This window comes from Hemiscyllium ocellatum, chromosome 42 (assembly GCF_020745735.1).
Source record: "Hemiscyllium ocellatum isolate sHemOce1 chromosome 42, sHemOce1.pat.X.cur, whole genome shotgun sequence".
Taxonomy (NCBI): domain Eukaryota; kingdom Metazoa; phylum Chordata; class Chondrichthyes; order Orectolobiformes; family Hemiscylliidae; genus Hemiscyllium; species Hemiscyllium ocellatum.
Window position 1 is genome coordinate 13,785,933 of NC_083442.1, and position 17,800 is coordinate 13,803,732.

The window sequence follows — 17,800 nt, forward strand, 5'->3', positions numbered from 1 at the left end:
CAACGGAGTACAGAGAGGCCAGATCTCACTGCCACCACCCCCCCTCCCCTTCCTCTCCCTTTCTTATCATTCACTTGCTTTCCTTTCTCCTTTCCTTCCTCTGGTTTTGAATCTGATTGCAGAAATTATATTAAAGTCATACTTACAGTTCTGCAGGTGGACTTTGTCTTGCATTCTGTTTTTACTAGTTAAATAAACACTTTTTCCTTCCCTGCTCTTTCCAAAACAGTAGTAAATCCTAGTTCTGGTAAGGCTTTATTATTTTATCTTAGAAGCAGCATTCTTTTAAATCAATCATGTTATTTTCCTGCCAGTGTTGAGTTGTAATATAATTCCCTTTCTGTTTTCAGGGCGCTTTTCCTGCTCGTTTGAAAAAAGTATTCATTGTTGGTGCACCTGTCTGGTTTCGGTTCCCATATTCCGTTCTAAGCTTGATTCTTAAAGAAAAGCTTCGGGAAAGAGTAAGTATTTTGCAAAAGTTCCAGTAACTATATTTCCCAATTTTGATGGCTGTAATTTGGACATGTATATTTAGCTAATGTTCTGTACTGATCTGTGACTTTTGAATGTGGGTAGTATGTCAGTACTGTAAATCGTAATCCAGATTCACGACTGAGAAAGCTGATGGGCCTGAAGTGTGTTCAGAATTTGGACTGCACATCTATTTGTCTCTCAAAACTTTGGCTGCAGAGGGACATTGTAAACTCTTAATAGTCTGTAGTATAAACCTGGTGTCTATTTTGTTTCTGGAACATAGTTACTGGTTGGAATAATGATCGACTATGCTCTGATCCACTACCTACCACACCAGAGCAACGCAACTAGGTTGGCCATGGTTCAGTAGACTAAGTGGCTTGTAAAATGATCCTGGTTATGTGTGGAGTTGCTGTGGTTGCAACTGGAAGCATTTTGTATTAATCCAGAGTATGAACAGAATTTCAACCATGCACATCGTTTCTTCCTCCTGATAGATTTTTAGTCTGGTCCCTTGATCTTGGAACTGAGCCCTCTGCATTCAGGCATTCCGTATAGCATCAAAGATATGAAACAAAAACAGAAACTGCTGGAGAAACTCAGCAAATCTGACAGCCTCTGTGGAGAGAAAGCAGACTAAACATTTTGCGTTCAGTGTCCCTTCTTTAGACCTGTCAGTTTTAGTTTAGGTTCAGTAATCATTTGCAATCCACAATTTTCAAGCCACAAAGTAACTAGGCAGTCAAAATCTGTCACTTTGATAATGGTTTCTCGTGCAAACTATTAAATTCCTACTTGATGCCTACAGGATAAAACTTGCAAAGCTTTGTAAGCATAGAAAGTATTTGCACCTTCTCAACAAAATAAGAAACCTTAATGAAGTATATTTTTATAACTTCTGAAAATTAGTTCGTAAAAACTTGTCATTGTGAACTTGTAATGTTATCTCATTAAAATAATTAAGCAAAACATTAACCTATTATTTTGATTATTGATGAAAACGTAAATAATTGCAAAAGAATTTGATGTTTGGACTGGAAGGAACTGGGATAAATTGGTCAAGCATTGGAAGATAGCCTTTACAATGAGGACTTTGAACTTTGCCTTTAGCCTGACAAATATTCATTAATTGTGACTGATAGCAGATCTGGCAATTGGGTTTTAATGATTGAACATCTTTCAGGTTGAATGGATAATACTTCAGTAGTGGGAGAACGTTTTTTTAAGCATAAGGCTGGAAGTGGAATAAATCATCTCCATGTGTTGTACAGCACAGTAGAAATTCCTTAACACCAAGGCTTGTTGGAGTGTGTGTGCTGAGGCAGAAACATTGCAACTTTTAAGAGAAAATTGGTCAATATTTGAAGCAGAGAAAGAGGAAAGGTAATGAAGGAATTGGAGCTTGTTTTGCACGAGTTGAAATTGTGCTCTTTAAAAGATTTGGGAAGTGGAAATGCCTTATAGGTCCTTTGACCAATGTACTGAAATAGCAAATGCAGGAGGTCAACTTCCGTTCCACTCAGCAAAGATAAGAAGATATGGATTAAGTGCCTTAAAATAAAAAAATGCCTGAGCAACAGTGAATTTTTGCAAAATTAGAACAAGAAGTGGTTAGTTAGAGTAGGGGAAAAAATTGGCAGTTCTTTTTAGCAGAAATTCTTCATTAACTATCCAGTCAAGAATCTGAACAGATCATAGAAATAGTGGCAGTAGGACCATTTAATAAGATCGTCGCTAATTAGATTGTGGCCTCAGTTCCAGTTTTCTATTGCCCAAATAATTCAACTCTCTATGACCCTAAATTCCTTTGTTTGTCAAAAATCTGTCCATCTCAGAATTCAATATATTCAATAAGCCAGCATCCATGGCTTTTGAGAATTTCTCTTGATTTCAGGCTTATGTAGAAGATCCCTTACTTTTAAAACTGTGTCCCCTCATTTTAGACTCAACATGAGAGGAAACATCTTCTGAGCATCTATCCTGCCATATTCCCTCAGAATCTTGTGTTTCAATCAGATCACATCTCATTCTTTTAAACTTCTGTGAATATAGGCTCAGCCTGCTTAACCTTTCCTCATTAGACATCCCTTCATCCCTGGAATCATCCTTGTGATCCTTCACTGAATTATTTGTAATACATGTATATATCCCTTCTAAAGCAAGGAGACCAATAGTGTCCGCATTACTGTAGTTATAGTCTCACCATAGCCTGTACAGTTCTTTGTACTCCATTCACCTTGCAGTGAAGGTCAACCTATTATTTGCCTTCCTGGTTACTTGCCATATCTGCATAATAACCTTCAGTGAATCATTTAGAAGGTCATCCAGATCTATCTGTACATCAGCATTCTGCAACCTCTCTCCATTTAAATAATATGCTGCTCTTCTAGTCTTTCTTATAAAATAGACAACCTTACAGTTTACCACATGATTTTCTATTTACTAAATGTTTGTGTAGTCACTTAACCTATCTGTGCCCTTTGTAGATTCTCTGTCCTCACAACTTGCTCTCATAGTTATCTTTGTATGTTCAGCTGATTTGACTACAATACAGTCAGGCTGTTCTCTAAATTATTAATAGAGATTGTAATTGATCCTTGTGGCACTCCACTAGTTACGATTTGCTAAGTTGAAAATGCTGTATTTAATCTAACTTTGTTGTCTGTTGGTTAACCAATCCTTAATCCCCTCTATTGTATCTTCCCCAGCAACATAATTCTTGACTAGCGATGGATTTGGATCACAATGTACATTGTGCTTCAGTTTGATGAAATGGCAGGGTGAACAGATTTCTAAAAAAATATTATATTGGTTCCCATAAGACTTGGAGTGCATGGCCTCTTGACCTCCCAGTTTGGATGCTGGGATAAGCCCCATTTTTGTTGAACAAAAATGATAACCTGGAGCAAAATTATCAGTAACCTGGTCAGATGGATTAATTTAGGAAAGGATTGTGAATTTATTAAAGGCAAATTTTATTGTTTTTTTTTATTAATGCAGTTGATGTGGACTTCCGGAAAGGCACTTGATAAAGTACAAAATAACTAACTAATGGGAATGGATGTTAGTTTTCAGATCTGAGCAAGGTATACATTCGTATCCTGCCACCTTCAGGAATTGCAAAACCTGCGCCCACACCTCCCCCCTCACCTCTATCCAAGGCTCCAAAGGAGCCTTCCACATCCATCAAAGTTCCACCTGCACTTACACACATGTCATTTACTGTATCTGTTGCTCCTGATGCAGTCCCCTCTGCATTGGGGAGACAGGACGCTTACTCGCAGAGTACTTCACAGAACATCACCGGGACACCCAGACCAACTAACCCACTGCTCTGTGGCAAACACTTCAACTTTAACTCCCCCTCCCCCTCCCACTCCTCCATTGCCATTCCCTAACCAACTGATGCTGGAGGAAGAACGCCTCATCTTCCGTCTTGGGATCCTCCAACCCCATGGCATCAATGCAGATTTCACCAGTTTCCTCATTTCCCCTCCCCCCACCTTATCCCAGATCCAACCTTCCAACTCAGCACCATCCTCGTGACCTGTCCTACCTGTCCATCTTCCTTCCCACCTATCCTCCCCTCTGACATATCACCATTACCCCCACCTCCATCTATCTACTGAGTGCATCTTATGATAGGCGTGGCTAGCTCCTCGGATGCTACCTAACTGACTGTGCTTTTCCAGCACCACATTCTTCAACATTGCATGTAACAAGCAAATTTATATTTTTCCATGTGTGCCCACTGTAATATGTAAGGGCTGGATTGATTGATTCTTATGTGTATATTGCAGGTGCAAATGGTAAAGACACACGAGTTGAAACAACATCTGCCCAGGGACTGCCTGCCCGAGCATTTGGGTGGAGCAATGAAACTGGACCATTCCAGCTGGAACAAACAGTTTTTAACCTCTCCAAATGGCCGCACTGACTCACTGGACGAGCTCATCACAAGTTTCCCGCGGGATGAAGTGTCCATACATGTGCCAGGGCTGGAAGGAATGACGGTGGAAGAACTGTTGGACCACGTCAATACTGTTCAGAAAAGGGGAATCTATGAGGAATACGAGGACATCCGACGAGAGACCCCGCCAGGCACATTCAACTGTTCATTGTTAGTTTACTGTTTGCATGTCAACTTAAAACAAAGTGTTATATCATGAGGACAGGTTGCATAAAAGATGCTTTTATTCCCATCAGTATAGAAGATTAAGGGATGATTGCATTTAGGTGGGTCAGGTGATTAAAACTTTGGCAGAGTAGACAGAGAAACATATTGGGAGTCCAAAACTAAGGAAAATAACCATTAAATTTGATTTTGCTGCTCAGGGCACAGAGGGTAGTGGAAATCTACATTCTACCAAACTAATGGTAATATAGCTGGAAGCTTTTATTCTAATGTCTGTAGCCATTATGAATGCTTGGCTGGTGCAGAATGTGGTAATGGTTTCAGTCTAGCAGGTGGCCTTTCAATCCAAGAATGACTGAAATGTTTAAGAGACCATGATAACAAAATATGTCTTTGATTTGGTTTGTGTTTTTTTTCTGTAGAGTTAAGGCGAATCCAAAGGGTAAATACAAATACATTAAGGACAAAAGAGAATAGGGCCCCTCACGAATCACCAAGGCGGCCTTTGTGTTCAGCTGCAGGAGATGGGAGAGATACTAAATGAGAATTTTGCATCAGTATTTACTGTGGAAAAGGACATGGAAGGTGTTGAATGTAGGGAAATAGATGGTGACATCTTGAAAAATGTTCATATCGCAGAGGAGGAAGTGCTGGGTGTCTTGAAAAACATAAAAGTGGATAAATCCCCAGGACCTGATCAGGTGTACCAAGAACTCTCTGGGAAGCTAAGGAAGTGATTGCTGGGCTCCTTGCTGAGATATTTGTATCATTGATAGTCACAGGTGAGGTGCCGGAAGATTGGAGGTTGGCAAACGTGGTGCCATTGTTTAAGAAAGGTGGTAAGGACAAGCCAGGGAACTATAGACCAGTGAGCCTGACGTCAGTGGTGGGCAGGTTGTTGGAGGGAATCCTGAGGGACAGGATGTCCATGTATTTGGAAAGGCAAGGACTGATTAGGGATAGTCAACATGGCTTTGTGCATGGGAAATCATGTCTCTCAAACTTGATTGAGTTTTTTGAAGTAATAAAGAAGATTGATGAGGGCAGAGCGGTGGATGTGATCTATATGGTCTTCAGTAAGACATTCGACAAGGTTCCCCATGGGAGACTGGTTAGCAAGGTTAGATCTCACGGAATACAGGGAGAACTAGCCATTTGGATACAGCACTGGCTCAAAGGTAGAAGGCAGAGGGTGGTGGTGGAGGGTTGTTTTTCAGACTAGAGGCCTGTGACCAGTGGAGTGCTACAAGAATTGATGCTGTGTCCACTACTTTTCATCATTTATATAAATGATTTTGGTGTGAACATAGGAGGTACAGTTAGTAAGTTTGCAGATGACACCAAAATTGGAGGTATAGTGGACAGCGAAGAAGGTTACCTCGGAGTAAAACGGGATCTTGACCAGATGGGCCAATGGGCTGAGGAGTGGCAGATGGAGTTTAATTCAGATGAATGCAAGGTGCTGCATTTTGGGAAAGCAAATCTTACTAGGACTTATACACTTAATGGTAAGGTCCTAGGGAGTGTTGCTGAACAAAGAGACCTTGGAGTGCAGGTTCATAGCTCCTTGAAAGTGGAGTCACAGGTAGATAGAATAGTGAAGAAGGCGTTTGGTATGCTTTCCTTTATTGGTCAGAGTATTGAGTACAGGAGTTGGGAGGACATTAGTTAGGCCACTTTTGGAATATTGCGTGCAATTCTGGGCTCCTTCCTATTGGAAGGATGTTGTGAAACTTGAAAAAGCTCAGAAAAGATTTACAAGGATGTTGCTGGGGTTGGAGGATTTGAGCTAAAGGGAGAGGTTGAATAGGCTGGGGATGTTTTCCATGGAGTGTCGGAGACTGAGGGGTGACCTTATTGAGGGGCTTGGATAAGGTGAATAGACACTCCCTCCCTGGGGTGAGGGAGTCCAGAACTAGAGGGCATAGGTTTAAGGTGAGAGGGGAAAGATATAAAAGAGACCTAAGGGGCAACTTTTTCACACAGAGGGTGGCACATGTATGGAATGAGCTGCCAGAGGAAGTGGTGGAGGCTGGTACAATTGCAGCATTTAAAAGATATCTGGATGGATATATCATTATGAAGGGTTTGGAGAGATATGGGCTAGGTGCTGGCAGATGGGATATGATTGGGTTGGGATATCTGGTTGGCAAGGATGAGTTGGACCTAAGGGTCTGTTTCCATGCTGTACATCTCTATGACTGTATGAAATGATTCAAGCTTGATCAATTGAAAACATTAGAACTGAGATTGACAGCGGTTTGATAAGTTGTTAAGGAACGTGGAACCAAGATGGCCATTTGGAGTTAATATACAGATCAGCCATGGTCTAATTGAATAATGAAGCAGATATGAAGAGCTGAATGGCCGACGCCAGTTTCTTTACGTGGTATGCTAGTTACATAGGAATAAATATTTTCTAATTAACCTGTTCAGATGTATTAAGATACAAGTCTGGTGCTGGTGGAGCTTGAACTTCCACCTCTGGGTTTAGAGGAAGGGACACCAGCACTGTGCCACAAAAGCCTTTTGTGTAAAATTACATGGCTACAATGATGTGCTCCTCCTTAACAGTTTGCCAAGTATCATGGTGTTAATTAGAGTTCAGTGACCTATGTGTGTAGGGGCAAATTCTTAGGTCAGTTCAATACAACAAAGGGCAGAGCTGATTAACTTAGAGGTGCCAGAATAGAGGACCGGTCAGTCAGTCTCTGTCAGTTGATCTCACAGTATGGCTGCATTCCCTCACTGTCCACATGCCTGTTATTGTATGGCTTCACGATTTCCCCTTCTGGAAGCCATATGGCTAGTGAAAAGTACATGCTCCTAACTAGCTTTGCTAGCTTGTTTCATTGTGTTTCACTAGTCGATCTAAACCAGGGTAAAGGAGGTTTTGTGGTGGCAATGCAAACGAATGAGTAACCAATATCCTAGGCCCTGTTGTGTAAAGCCAGTATATTACAGAACTGGAAACATAAGAGGCTGTTCAGTGATTCTCGTCCATGAGCTCAGCTAGTCCCACTCTTCTGCCCATTCTCTTCAGTGGACCTCCAGTGTTCCTTCTTCAGCTATTAGTCTAATAATTCCGTGCAGGACAAAGAAAAATCACAAGAATGATGACGCACTCCACATCCAATTTTCAAGCAGGGCAAACCGACCAAGAGTTTTGGAAACAAATCACAGCTCAGTGCCTCCACAGCCAGGCAGCAGCATGATGGATATTCCAGAGACATGGATCCACAGGCTGACTGCAGTGTGACATCATGAACTACAGCTTGACGGATTAATAATAAGTGATGAACCTGGGCTATCTGGGGAAAAAAAATCAAAAACGTACAACTTTCATGCAGAATAGGAAAATGAGTTTCTCTTCACAACTGTAAGAATTGTTTGCCTTGCACATCATCAAAGTCTACTGATAATTCTAAAGGGAAATTTGGAACAACAAACGATGCACAGTAAATTCGAGGATAGTTTTCCCCTTGAACAGCGTGCTTCAGGTGAAGAAGGTTGATGAGCTGAAAGCCATTTTGAAAGCTCACTATCATTTTCTTCTAAACCAACAGCAAATGGTAAGGCTTGCACTAGAGTATCATTTCACATTTTCTGAATAAACATAAGTAATCCTTCACATATGGTGAAGTAATTAAACAGTGATTGTGGTCACTAACTTTCTATTCAATGACTTTAAGAGCAGCGAAGAAATAATAACAACAAAGCATGTCATTTGATGCTTCCACAGTAGAATCAGCGGAAACTTTGCTCTGTGGTATTATTCAGCAACTATGGCAGACCTAGAGGACTGTGAAGGATTCTCACTGCAGATTAAAATAACTTAGCTGATTAGTTTTGAGTACATGTTTTTTTTGTGGACATAACAACCAGTAAGGGTCTTCTCATCCTTTTGCCCCTTAAAGAAAGAGGTCAGAATATCTACAACAAATTCAAAAGGTATAAGTTTGATAGAAACATTCCCTTCCAGAAACCAGTTTTCGTCACAACTGATGGTATACCAGCCATGCTTGGTGCAAATGTGACTTGTGTTGCATTTGGAGGAATAATCCTGATCTCTTCTGTTTATCAATTGTGGTTATGTAATCCACCAGCAAGCATTAGCGAGTAAAAGTATGGACTATTCTCATATACCAAAGGTCATTTTAAAGATTATAAACTGAATTTTAATAGTTTGTTAAAATCCTTAATTGATAAACTCCATGCTATTTATGGTAAACTCATGCTGATGTGAAGTGGTTAAGGCGAGGGTAAGGTTGGATACTGAGGGAGGCAAGGGAGGAGATTTCTGGGACTTTGACAGAGATGTTGGATCCTAGTTAGCCAGAGACGCGATTCCAGAAGACTTAGTATTCAGTAGACCAAAGGATATTAATGGCCACTAAGCCTTATCTCAGTGGTAGGGATGTTTTTGGAGAAGATCCATGGGGACAGGATTTACTCATATTTAGTGAAGAATGGAATTATTAGGGATATTTAACATATTTGGTTTTATATCAGGGAAGTTTTGTGTCTCAAACTGTATTGTGCTTTTTGGGGAAGTAACAAAAATGATTAATGAGGGTAGAACAGTGGATATTGTCTACATGGACTTTACAAAAGCATTTTACAAGGTTCCTCATGGTAGGCTGGTTCAAAAGATTGTCACTTGAAATCCACAGGGAGTTGGCAAATTGGACACAAAATTGGCTTATAGTTATAAAAGACAGAGGGTAACGGTGGAGGGGTAGTTTTCCAACTGGAGATCTGTGACCATTGGTGTTCTGCAAAGATTGGTAAGTTTGCAGATGACAATTGTGTTGAGGTGGAGTTGTGACAGGGGGCATGATGGCACACTTGCCTCTCAGCACCAGGGATCCAGGTTCAATTCCAGCCCTGTCTGTGTGGAGTTTTGCACATTCTTCCCATGTCTGCATGGGTTTCCTCTGAGTCATCTGATGTTGTCCCATAGGCCAAAGTTGTTCAAGTTAGATGGATTGGCATGGTAAACCTTCCAATGGAGGGTTACAGACAAGGAGTGGGATGATGGGCTTGGGTGGAATGCTCTTCAGAGGGTCGCTGGCAGACTTAATGGGCCAAATAGCCTCTCCCTGCAATGTAGGAATTCAATGATACTCTGATGCAGCAGAATGTAGATCAGTTAGGCAGAGAAATGGCATTTGGAGTTTAATCCAGGCAAGTATGAGGTGATGCATTTTTAGGAGGTCCAAATGCCAGAGGAAAGTATACAGTTAAATCGCAGGAGCATTGATGTACAGAAGGATCTTGAAGTTCAAGTCCATAACTCCCTGAAAGTGGCAACACAAATGGATAAGGTGGTAAAGAGGCATACAGTGTGCTTGCCTTCATCGGTCAGGGCTTTGATTATAAAAGCATGCAAGTCATATTGCAGCTTAAAAATGTGTTGCTGGAAAAGCGCAGCAGGTCAGGCAGCATCAAAGGAACAAGAGAATCGATGTATTGGGCATAAGCCCTTCTTCAGGATTGAGGAGAGTGTACCAAACAGGCTAAGATAAAAGGGAGGAGGGACTTGGGGGAGGGGCGTTGGTGGAAGGAGGTGAAGGTGAGGGTGATAGGCCAGAGAGGGGGTGGGAGCGGAGAGGTCAGGAAGAAGGTTGCAGGTCAAGAAGGCGGTGCTGAGTCTGAGGGTTGGGACTGAGAAAAGGTGGGGGGGGGTTAGGAAATGAGAAATCTGGAGAAATCTGCATTCATTCCTTGTGGTTGGAGGGTTCCTAGGCGGAAGATGAGGCGCTCTTCCTCCAGGCATCGTGTTGCCATGGTCTGGCGATGGAGGAGGCCAAGGACCTGCATGTCCTTGGTGGAGTGGGAGGGGGAGTTAAAGTGTTCCGCCACGGGGCGGTTGGGTTGGTTGGTGCGGGTGTCCCAGAGGTGTTCTCTGAAACATTCCGCAAGTAGGCGGCCTGTCTCCACAATGTATAGGAGGCCACATTGGGTGCAGCGGATGCAGTAAATGATGTGTGTGGAGGTTCAGGTGCATTTCTGACAGATATAGAAGGATCCCTTGGGGCTTTGGAGGGAAGTGAGGGGGGAGGTGTGGGCGCAAGTTTTGTATTTCTTGCAGTTGCAGGGGAAGGTGCCGGGAGTGGAGGTTGGGTTGGTGGGGGGTGTGGATCTGACGGAGGGAGTGGTCTTTCTGGCACGCTGATAGAGGTGGGGAGGGAAATGTATCCTTGGTGGTGGGGTCTGTTTGGAGGTGGCGGAAATGACGAAGGATGATACGATGTATCTGGAGATTGGTGGGGTGGTAGGTGAGGACCAATGGGATTCTGTCCTGGTGGCGTTTGGAGGGGCGGGGTTCAAGGGCAGAGGAGTGGGAAGTGGAGGAGATGTGGTGGAGAGCATCGTCAACCACGTCTGAGGGGAAATTGCGGTCTTTGAAGAAGGAGGTCATCTGGGTTGTTCGGTATTGGAATTGGTCCTCCTGGGAGCAGCTACGGTGAAGGCGAAGGAATTGGGAATATGGGATGGCGTTTTTACAGGGGACAGGGTGGGAGGAGGTGTAATCTAGGTAGCTGTGGGAGTCAGTCAGTTTATAGTAAACGTCCGTGTTGAGTCGGTCATCTGAGATAGAAATGGCGAGGTCTAGGAAGGGGAGGGAGGGGTCTGAAGCGGTCCAGGTAAATTTGAGGTCGGGGTGGAAGGTGTTAGTAAAGTGGGTGAACTGTTCAACCTCCTCGTGAGAGCACGAGGTAGCACCGATACAGTCATCAATGTAGCGGAGGAAAAGGTGGGGAGGGGGTGCCAGTGTAGCTGCGAAAGATGGACTGTTCCACATATCCAACGAAGAGGCAGGCATAACTGGGGCCTATGCGGCTGCCCATGGCTACTCCTTTGGTTTGGAGGAAGTGGGAGGATTGGAAAGAGAAGTTGTTCAGAGTGAGGACCAGTTCAGTCAGTCGAAGGATGGTGTCAGTGGAATGATACTGGTTGGTTCGGCGGGAAAGGAAGAAGCGGAGGGCTTTGAGGCCTTCATGATGGGGGATGGAGGTGTATAGGGACTGGATATCCATGGTGAAGGTTGGGGGTCGAGGAAGCAAAAATCATGGAGGAGGTGGAGGGTGTGGGTGGCGTCCCAAACTTGCAGAACGTTTCAGAGAACACCTCTGGGACACCTGCACCAGTGTGGGGAGACAGGCTGCCTACTTGCGGAACGTTTCAGAGAACACCTCGGACACCCGCACCAACCAACCCAACGCCCCATGGCTGAACACTTTAACTCCCCCTCCCACTTCGCCAAGGACATGCAGGTCCTTGGCCTCCTCCATCGCCAGACCATGGCAACACGACGCCTGGAGGAAGAGTGCCTCATCTTCCGCCTAGGAACCCTCCAGCCGCAAGGGATGAATGCAGATTTTTCCAGCTTTCTCATTTTTCCTCCCGCCACCTTTTCTCAGTCCCAATCCTCGGACTCGGCACCACCTTCTTGACCTGCAATCTTCTTCCCGACCTCTCCTCCTCCTCCCCCCCCCCTCCAGCCTATCACCCTCACCTTAACCTCCTTCCACCTATCGTATTCCCAACGCCTCTCCCCCAAGTCCCTCCTCCCTACCTTTTATCTTAGCCTGTTTGACACACCCTCCTCATTCCTGAAGAAGGGCTTATGCCCGAAATGTCGATTCTCCTATTCCTTTGATGCTGCCTGACCTACTGCGCTTTTCCAGCAACACATTTTTAAGCTCTGATCTCCAGCATCTGCAGTCCTCCCTTTCTCCAAGTCATATTACAGCTGTGTAAACTTTAGTTTGGCCGCATTTGGAGTATTGTGTGCAATTATGTTTGCCACACTATAGAAAGGATGTGGAGGCTTTGAAGAGGGGGCAAAAGAGATTTACCGTGATGGATTGCCTGAATTAGCTTATCAGCTGTGAAGTGAGGATGGACAGCTTGGATTGTTTTCACTTAGAGTGTTGGAGGCTGAGGGGCAACCTGGCAGAAATATGTAAAATTATGAGAGGTGTGGATAGAATAGATAGTTGGAGTCTTTTTTCCCAGGTAGAAATGTTAAATACTATGGGGTATAACCTTAAGTTGAGAGAGATAAAGTATAAAGGAGATGTGCGAAGCAAGTTTTTTTTACTCAGAGGGTGGAGGGGTTTGGACTATGCTACCAGGGGAAATGGCAGAAGAACATATGTTAGCAAATTTTAACAAGCTAGACAGACATGTGAACAGGTAGGGAACAGAGGGATATGGATCGTGTGTAGGCATTGTGGTTGGCACAGATGTGGTGGGCTAAAGGGACTGCTCCTGTGCTGTAGTGTTGTAGCTATTGTGATTCTTGGAGCAGGATGATAGGAGTTGCTCTGTTTTTCTGTGTTTCTAAAGTGAAAGGTTACTTTGACTCCGCGTAGTTCTCTGAGACAGCATTTTCCCAAATGAAGCTGATCAAGTCCAAGTATTGTATTCGTCTATTTCGTAGACTGTATGCAACTAGCAGTCTCAAACTGCAACCTAGATACTAATGGCTGATAATGTACAATCATAGGTGTCATACTGACTCTTGGTAAGTAGAGTACAAAATGAATAATTATATGCGCTTGATTTTAGAATTAATTAGTTGTAAAAATAAACAGTTTATTCTGTATTTTCTTCAGGGCGGACCCTGGGTTGCTCTCAAATTCAGAAAGTGATTTTTGTGCTTAAAAACAGGTGTACAGTGTACAGTATGTGTCTGTGATGCACATATGGTGTGTTCTGAAGGAGCAAAGTGTTTGGAATGAGAAACCGAGAAAGGAAAATTTACCTGCCACAGTTAATTGCAGGTGGTCGAGTTCAGCTCTGTTGTCTGCACTCAACCAGAACTGATACACTTGGAAGGAAGAAATATTTTAATATTACTTGATGAGCTGCTGATTGCAAAATGTAGCCTCTCAATTCAATTTTTATACTATAAAACTGAACTGAATCTGCTTCAATCCTTCAGTATTTTCACTGTGATCCAATATGAAAATCTCTCCTATAACTAGTGGTCTGCATGCCGTGAAGTTGCCTGAAAATTCTATAATGCAGTTTAAGGCAGAGCCACACCTGCTCCATTAAAAGGGACAGTTGCCATGGTACCAATGCATTGGTGTTCCTTTACATTCCATAAGAAACAGTATGTTGGAAATAAAGTTAGAGATCCATTATAAATCTCTATGTTGTTCTGGAAGGACTATTACTAAAATTTCAATAATATAACAGAGCAAAACCTTTTATTGGCAATCAAAGTACTACCTTGATTAGGCCAGAGATGTCTATAATATTATTTATTTCAAAATTATATGATAAACAATTTTCTTTACATTGTTTGAAGATAATTCAGTTACCAAAACTAGGCTGTCATGTTGTCAGTGAGCTTGAAGGAGATAACTGAAGAGATTGTGATGGTAATGATGGAGATCTTTCCAGAATCACTACACAGTACCAAATTTGATGTAAAATGCTCTCAGGTTCCAGAACGTGTTGTGGTATTTTAAAAAAAATCTTCAAAGCAGTCAATGGACTCCTCATCCAAGCTGCTTTGCCAAGTTAGTTTTTTTTAGTTTATATGTAGTTTAGAGTCACTAATAATTACTACCATCTTTTTATCACAAACACTCAATATTTCCTCTTGTATACTTTGTCCCTCATTGTGATTACTGTTAGGTGACCACTCTAAATTAGAAAATTCTTTCCAAACTGTTCTTCAACTCCATCCCGACAGATTCTACATAATGTTCTGACCAAGGGTTGTTTCTGACCATTGCTACCCTTGATTAACAGTGTTGTGCCTGTACTTTTACCTAGCCTTCCATTCATCCTGAATGTCTCATATTCAGGACCCAATGTTGTCAACCTATAACAGCTTCTCCATACAGGCTATCAGATCACAGTTATTTTTCTCAGTGTGTGCTATCAATTTGTTTATTTTATGAATGCTGCGTGCATTCAGATAAAGAGCCATTCATTTTGTCTTACTGTTACCTTTGTAACATCTAGTCTTGATTGTTGGTGCATTCTTGGGTTTTCCCTCTCTGTTCCTTCCTGGTATACTCTGACTTCCATTTTCTATAGTAGCATTGTCCTCTCTCACGTTGCCTTTACTCTTTGCTATACTGCAGCTTTCTACTTTTGATCTCTTGACCCACTAATTTATTTTAAATTCTCTCTTCTACCCTATTTATGCAGTTGACAAAGACACTGATTCTAGCATGATTCAGGTATAAACTGTCTCAACATTTTGCCCACAACTGGTGCCAGTGCCCCATGGACTGGAACCCAATTCTCTTTGTTCCAAGTATTCATCATTCTATGTTCGTCGAGCTGGGAAGTTGATTTGCAGATGTTACATCCCCTATCTAGGTGAAGCGCTGCTGTACTGTGTCTTCTGGAATTTATTTGGTTCCGTTTCTGCTGCTTCCAGTTGCCGGTTTTGGTTGGTGGTTGGTATATTGGGTCGAGGTATATGTGCTTGTTGATGGATTCTGTGGATTAGTGCCATGCTTCTAGAAATTCTCTGGCTGTCCTATGTTTAGCTTGTTCTATGATCATTGTGTTGTCCTAATCGAATTTATGTTCCTTGTCATCTATGTGTATGATGACTAGGGACAGCTCGTTATGGCGTTTTGTGGCTGGTCGGTGTTCGTGGATGTGGATTGCTAGTTGTCTGCCTGTTTGTCCGACATAGTGTTTTGTGCAGTCTTTGCCAAGGCACTGAAGATGTCACCTAGATGGGATACAAACCATCTGCAAATCAACTCCCAGTAATGTTCTCCCTTTCTGATGCATTGCAGTGTCTATAGTTCAATCTCCATCTCATAAACCCCAAACCAAATCTGCTTGAATTTCAAAAACTTGCTGCAGTCTGCCCTGGATCACGACAGTATCCCAAAGCACCCAAGTGCTGAAGTCTTCACAGATTACCTGTCCTGTCATTGGTTATGTGTTTCAGTTGATTATTTAATCATATTGTCAATCATTTATACTGTTTTTTTAAAATATATTTTATTCACTTTGTCACCAATTTGTGTACTGTTTCAAAACTTAAGGATAGAAGGTCCTTAACCACTTAGCAAGAGATAATTCCTTTGCCTGTGGTATAGTAGGACCATTTCCAACAGGCAAGTAATGAGGTAATCCAAGATGGAGGATGGGAAACATTTCTGGCTGTAAGAGCTACTTTTTTTTTGAGGTATTTTAGGTGCTGGAGGTGATTTCCTCGAATTCCAGGAGCAGCAATTACTGTTGCGTTGTTTTGGAACTTTGGAAAAAAAAAGTCAAAACAACAGTTTAAACGGGAGAAGAACACACAAAGGAAGCACATGGTGAGGACAGTGCAGGAGAGAGAGAGAGGGAGAGAACCTGCACAGTTACTGCCTTTGCTGTTTGAATTCGTGTTTCGCTGGACATCAGAGTGTATCTGGGAAAATTAACAAACAGTGAAATTCACAACTGATCTTGGAGGAACTGTTGGGCAAAGTTCACAGCACAGAATCAGATATGTTAATTGTTGCTTTAAGTCTATCCAAGAGAAAGGCTGCAGTAGTGAGTATAGTGGATTCTTTCTTGATTATATGTTTTTGGAGATAAGTCTTTTGATTAAACTTAAAATATAAGCCATAGCTATTAATTTAACCTGGGGCAGTGTTTGTAGAGGAATAAGACGGTATTATTTTCTGGGTCTGTAGGTTGTGAAGGAGCAAAAATGGCCTTTGCAGTGACATGTACTTCTTGTCAGACGTGGGAGTTTAAAGAGAGTTTAAGGGTTACTGCGGATTATATCTGCCATTAATGCTGTTGGTTGTGAATCTTATCAGATCGAGTGGATCGGTTGGAGAGACCGATAGAAGCAATGAGGAATTTGCAACAGCAACAGTATGTGATGGATGGCAGTTATAGAAAGGGGGTGGTGGGGAGTCTCAGATACAGTCACATAGATGGGTTAACTCCAGGAAGGGTGAGAGAGATTGGCACCTAGGGCAGGAGTCTTTTGTGGACATACCCATTTCAAACAGGTATGCTGTTTTGGAAAATGTAGGGGGTGATGGATTCGCAGCATGAACAGTCAAGTTTCTGATATTGAGACTGGCTTTAATGCAACGAGGGGTACGTCGGTTTCCAAGAGATCAATTGTGTTCGAGGATTCTGTAGTCAGAAGTACAGAGAGACGTTTCTGTGGCCAGCAGAGAAAAAGCAGAATGGTGTGTTGTTTCCCTGGTGCCAGATCAAGGATGTCTCTGAGAGGGTGCAGAATGTTTTCACGGGGGAGAGGGGCCAGCAGGAGGCCATTGTCCACATTGAAACCAACGACATTGGAAGGGAAAAGGTTGAGACTCTGAAGGGAGATTACAGAGAGTTAGGCAGAAATTTAAAAAGGAGGTTCTCAGATGAATGCATGAGGAGCTGGTGTATGGGAGAAGGATTCACATTTTTGGATCATTGGAATCTCTTTTGGGGTAGAAGTGACCTGTACAAGAAGGACGGATTGCACCTAAATTGGAAGAGGACTAATATACTGGCAGGGAAATTTGCTAGAGCTGCTTGGGAGCATTTAAACTAGTAAGGTGGGGGGGTGGGACCCAGGGAGCTAGTGAGGAAAGCGATCGATCTAAGATGGGTACAGCTGAGAACAGAACTGAGTCAAACAGTCAGGGCAGGCAGGGACAAGGCAGGACTAATAAATTAAACTACATTTATTTCAATGCAAGGCATGGTTAGGAACGTGGGACTGGGATGTCCTAGCAATTACAGAAACATGGCTCAGGGATGGGCAGGTCTGGCAGCTTAATGTTCCAGGATAAACATGCTACAGGAAGGATAGAAAGGGAGGCAAGAGAGGAGGGGGAAGAGACATTTTTGATAAGGATAGCGTTACAGCTGTGCTGAGGGAGGATATTCCCAGAAATACATCCAGGGAAGTTATTTGGGTGGAACTGAGAAATAAGAAAGGGATGATCACCTTATTGGGATTGTATTATAGACCCCCCCAATAGTCAGAGGGAAATTGAGAAACAAACTTGTAAGGAGATCTCAGCTATCTGTAAGAATAATAGGGTAGTTATGGTAGGGGATTTTAACTTTCCAAACATAGACTGGGATTGCCATAGTGTTAAAGGTTTAGATGCAGAAGAATTTCCTAAGTGTGTACAACACAATTTTCTGATTCAGTATGTGGATGTACCTACTAGAGAAGGTGCA

General features: G+C 42.6%; 1 protein-coding gene across 2 annotated transcripts in view; it reads left to right on the forward strand.

Moving 5' to 3' along the window:
- Positions 1 to 17,800, forward strand: part of ptpn9a (protein tyrosine phosphatase non-receptor type 9a) — a 218,168-nt gene that overhangs the window by 143,018 nt on the left and 57,350 nt on the right. For both annotated transcript variants that reach the window (XM_060853564.1, XM_060853565.1), the window contains exons 6-7: positions 351 to 461; positions 4,275 to 4,594. In XM_060853564.1, coding sequence (XP_060709547.1) covers positions 351 to 461; positions 4,275 to 4,594 — 431 coding nt within the window. The remainder of the gene's footprint in view (positions 1 to 350; positions 462 to 4,274; positions 4,595 to 17,800) is intronic.